At 35.1% G+C, this 5,063-nt stretch overlaps 1 protein-coding gene across 1 annotated transcript in view; it reads left to right on the forward strand.

Moving 5' to 3' along the window:
* LOC110031496 (DNA mismatch repair protein MLH3-like) overlaps window positions 1-5,063 on the forward strand; it is a 108,347-nt gene that overhangs the window by 13,106 nt on the left and 90,178 nt on the right. Inside the window, exon 2 of the mRNA XM_020734719.1 lies at window positions 1,206-1,337. Within this exon, the coding sequence (XP_020590378.1) occupies window positions 1,206-1,337 (132 nt within the window). The remainder of the gene's footprint in view (window positions 1-1,205; window positions 1,338-5,063) is intronic.

Raw genomic sequence — 5,063 nt, forward strand, 5'->3', positions numbered from 1 at the left:
GGAACTTGAAACCCAAGTAAAATAACCCCTATCTAATCCTTATATTAGGTAGGGGAACTTGTTGGCCTCATATAAAATATGTCGCAGACCAAATGGATGTCACAAATTCTTTAGTTTAGGTGATTGAGTCTACTATAAGTGATATGTTTATTCTTCGGGATAAGTGTATTACTTGTGGTATCGTGCTTAGTCATTTAAACTATAAAAAATGTGAGACTCGTTTGGTCTCACCTATTTTTAAATCAAAATGCTACTTTCAAAAATCATATTCATATCGAAACTATTTTCATATTTTTCTATATTTTTCAAAACCAAAATTAAAACGACCGACGTTACGTGTTCGAAGACGTAGACTTTGCTGCCCTTGGCTAGGTGAAAGCCCTAGCATCACGCCTATGCTCGACAATGCCTCCCGCGTGTGGCTGTGAATTAGCTCGAGGAGCTTTAATCGCTTGAAGTTTGAATTGAATTCTGGCTTCAATCAGGATCATATTTTTGGGATAAACGAGTTGAGATATGAGCCAAAATTTTGGAATCAAAATTTTTTGAGCCGATTTTGAGCCAACCCTAACTGGGCTCAAAATCAGATCGTTAATGCCCCAATGATCTTATGACCGTGAATTCTGCGAATTTAGCTTGAAGATCGTTAATTGCTTAAAAATTAATTCAAGTTTTGGCTTGGATTAAGTCGGATCGAAATAAACGAGTCGAGCTACAAGCCAAAATTTGGATTGAATTTTTTTCGAGCCAAGTTTGAGCCGCCAACTTTGCTTGAAATTGGATCGTTAACGGCCCTATTCCCACAACGTCCTCCTCTCCTTCGCACCTACCTTTCTACAGGTAAGTCGATAAGTGAAAATACTGTTTCATTTCTCGACACCTCACTTCCTGTCCCTCTCTTTAGCTCATTCGGTTATATGAAATGAGACGTCACTTTGTTGATGGTTGTCTAAATGATTTAAGAATCCTCAAACATTGCTAGGTCTCATGCAAAAAAAAAAAAAAATGTACCAATTATTTAACTTCATGCATGTTATCTATAGAAATTGAAAATAAGACCTAATTTGTCTTATTTATTTCATGATGCTATACTTAAATGTTTGATTCTTACTTGATTATTCTTCTTAACTAAAATTTTCTATTCTTTACTGTTGATGCAAATCTGTGGCTTTGTTTATTACTTATTTGTTGCGCTTTCCCAGCAGATGTCAAGTAAAGAGATAAGGCGTTTGTCTCGCAATGTGTATGATTCTTTGCACTCAAGCACATTTTTATTTGACTTGCCCCGAGTTGTTGAGGAACTTGTACATAATAGCCTGGATGCGGGTTCTACCAAGGTATGAAACGTTGTTATTCTTTCATTTATGCTTTCATTGCATTTTCCTGGTATTGTTTATATTTATTTATGCTTTTGTCGTCTTAGCACTGATTACTAGGATCAGTTTTCTTTTCACAAGTTGATTCTTTTTAATCAGGTTTATCAATGTCCTCGTTCGAATACAACATTCATCTACTGTTTCTACAATTTTTGAATGATGACTATTTAAAAGGCTTCTAATTGTTGCTAGCGATGTTTGATAAAGAAAAAAATTGATAATTCACTATTCACGATATATTTTGTGTTCTCTTCTGTGGTTAAGAAAACCTGGAGAAGAAACATTTTGTTGATCTTTTATAAACTTGTGAAAGTTCCCTTTGATGTTTACCAACACGTGGTCAACATCTGCACCCGTGGACGTGTAACTCAGCTTTTCAGCCATATGAAAAAAATGCATCAAATATTGTCAGAGCTTGCTGATTTATTTAGATTTTTCTTATCATAATTAAAAAAATTTGTTTCTATTATTAGCACGCACATCTATCACCTCGAATTCAGAATTAGAAAAATAATGTAGGTTGATTTTGAATGAAATTGTGGTGAGGAGTGTAGGCTGATTGGTGGAGGTAGAAAAGGAAGAACTAGCACCCACAGATTCAATGCTAGAAAAAAGTATCCACCCATTCAATAGCAATAAAAAGGGAAAAATGGAGCCCACTGATTCAGGAAAGAAAGGAAAAGCTAGATGGTGGTGTAAGCATGAATCAATTCACGAGCTCAAGCAAGGAAAGTTTTTTTGTTTTAGCTAAACTTTACACGAGATGAAAATTGTGGATAGTTTGCGGTTTTAGTTTGGGTATTGGCTAGCTGAATTAAAAAAGAAAGAGTGAATGATTTTGGAACTTATTTGAATTTAAATTTTTTGTAACTATTACTCTTTCTACAATTCTACAATTATCTAGATTCCAAATATAATTCAGGCAGTTCTTTGTTTAAATACCTCTTGAATTAATGAGAAGGAATGAAGCTTTTTACCATCGTTCAAGTTTTTTACTTCCTTAATTATGATTTTTGTTCAAGAATGGGTTCATGTTCATGAAATTGTATTGATATTGCTGCAAATTCATTTCTAGATTCATAGTATAATTGGCATTTATCTTTTTGCATCTAATAAATTATCAAAAGAGCATTTATAAACTATAATTGTTTTGGTAAGATTTAATTCAATTAGAATATTTTAGAAATATTCATGGTGGTTATGATTTTGGAGTATTAAGTGAAGAAGCAGAACTATCTTAGATTTTGCTTTAGCTTATGATTTTGTTATTGCTAATACTTTATTTAAGAAAAGATATTATCATATTATTATTGATAATGATGAATTTATTAAAACACAAATTAATCATTTTCTCATGAGAAGAAAAGATTGTCGAGGATGCAAAGATTTTATAATTATTATAAGTAAAAAATCAAGTAATCAACATGGATTATTAGTTCTTGATTTTAAGACGAGTAATTGGAAGATAAAAAATACAATAATATATTGTCATAGAATTAGATAGAGACATTTAAGAGACATAATTATTTTATTATGTTCACTTGATCAATTAGAGTTTTTGTGAGCTTTGTAATGTTCTCCCTACCCGACTTCTTCTGATTTTTTTCCATCCTCTCACGATTCCCCTCCCTTTTTCTGCTCACGCTCGACTGAAGCAGGCGGGGCCTGTGACTCCTTGCTACAGTGCAAGGGCTGCCAACTGGACATGAGCCAGTAGCGAACCGAGAGACTACCTGAGTATGGCAGCTTGCGATTTAGGGCTTCAGCGTAAATTCTGTAAGTAGAATTTTTTTTCTTTCATCATTCTATGCATTTGGGCCTTTAATTTGAGTATAACTAAAACTGAATACATGGAATATAATTTTAGTAGTAATAGCTCTAGTGACAAAAATGTAACTTTGGGTAATCAAATTATTAAAAGGTGTGAACGATTTAGATATCTCGGGTCTGTTGTTCAAAGCAATGATGATGTAGATGGGGATGTTAATAGTAGACTTCAAGTTGGTTGGTTGAAGTGGAGGAATGCTTCGGGCCTTTTGTGTGTTAGACAAGTACCGCTTAAACTGAAGATAAAATTTTATAAGACGGTGGTGAGACTTACAATGCTCTATGGCGCTGAATGTTGTCCTTTAAAAGAGAAGCATAATACTAAGTTAAGTGTTCTCGAGATGAGAATGATTAGGTGGATGAGTGGCTTTACACTTAGAGACAAAATAAATGATTATATCCGTGATAGGGTTGGTGTTAAGAACGGCAGAGGTTGATCTAGGAAGACTTGGGCTTATTGTATAAAAAATGATCTTAATTTATTAGAACTAAATGAAAATATGATACTAAATAGGACACAATGGAGAAAAAGGATTAATGTAGCCGACCTCACGTGGTGGGATTAAGGCTTTGTTGTTGTTGTATCATTCTATGCATTCATTTCCTTGTTCACACTTTCATCTTGACTTTTGTCTCGTTTTTCGTGTTTTCCTCATTTGCAGTAGCCGTCAGAGGTGCCAATTGTGTGTTATATTTAGTATAACAATTTTAAAAGCTTCTGAAAAGTTTTTATCATGAGTTTAGAGAAGTAGAAGTTAAGTTGGAGGTGATATGATGAAGATTATCCGGTTTCAGAGGGGCAATATATGCCGAAGTCCTTTTGAGCTATGTTTTGGCAATTACTGCTTGTTTTGGGTTAAGTCATGCTCTTAGCCGAATTTTATGGAACTTTATGTTGTCTACAAGCTCCAAGTTGTCTACACGAGACGTTGAGCTCGAGGTGAGCATAGAGAAACTTGTCGTAGGGCTGTTCCATTAAATTAAGTAAATTAATCTTGTGCTAATTTAAGAAAAATGATCTTCTATAGGTATGCATATGATTGCTAGTTGACACTGATGCATTTAGGAATTTTGACATATTCTAGATGAATACCAACAATTAATTTATGAATGTAAGTTGATTTTTATTATGCTACACGTGATTCTATACTATTTTATAGTTCAGATGATTATGCATATAACACTGAGTGCTTCTTTTAGCTATTCATTATGTTATTCTTTATGCTTAAGGGTGCTTTTGGGACAACTTAAATGTTGCGTTTGTGTTTTCAAAACGCATGTCAGACGTTTGTTTATTTAGTTTTTTCTGCTTATCCTAAAACGCTGGATCGTATCATTAATAAACACGACATCGGGATCAACCCTACGGCTCGCATTCTTACCTTAGAGGTTTATTTGCTTGCGCTTCGTTCCTCGCTCTATCCGGTTCTGCTCTAGGTAACGGCTAGCTCTCCTCTCTCACTGGAGTGCTCCTCGCTCGCCTTTAACCTCCTCCTCATTCTGACCTCAGCTATTGTGCAGTGTAAGTTTTTCGATCGAATGCCTTTTTCAATATGCAATCTGTGAAGATTTTTTGATGGAATTGTAGATTCTCTTTGCGGTTTGCTTTCCTCACCCGTTTTTTTGATTTTTATTTAATTTGGAGAATGGTTTTGATGAAACTATTATGTGGGTGTGTGGGGGTTGTGATGGTACTGTGTGTGCTCTGTGTTGTGGTTGACTGCGGTGTGTGCTTTGTGTTTAAGGTTGTGGGCATCTCTTTGGTTGATTTGTGGCTGTGATGGGGGCTGCTTTGAGCCTGTTATGGGGGATGTTTTATGTCTATCATGGGGGGTGGGTTGTGGCTGGGGGGGGGGGGGG

Source organism: Phalaenopsis equestris, unplaced genomic scaffold, assembly GCF_001263595.1.
Source record: "Phalaenopsis equestris unplaced genomic scaffold, ASM126359v1 Scaffold000834, whole genome shotgun sequence".
Classification (NCBI taxonomy): Eukaryota; Viridiplantae; Streptophyta; class Magnoliopsida; order Asparagales; family Orchidaceae; genus Phalaenopsis; species Phalaenopsis equestris.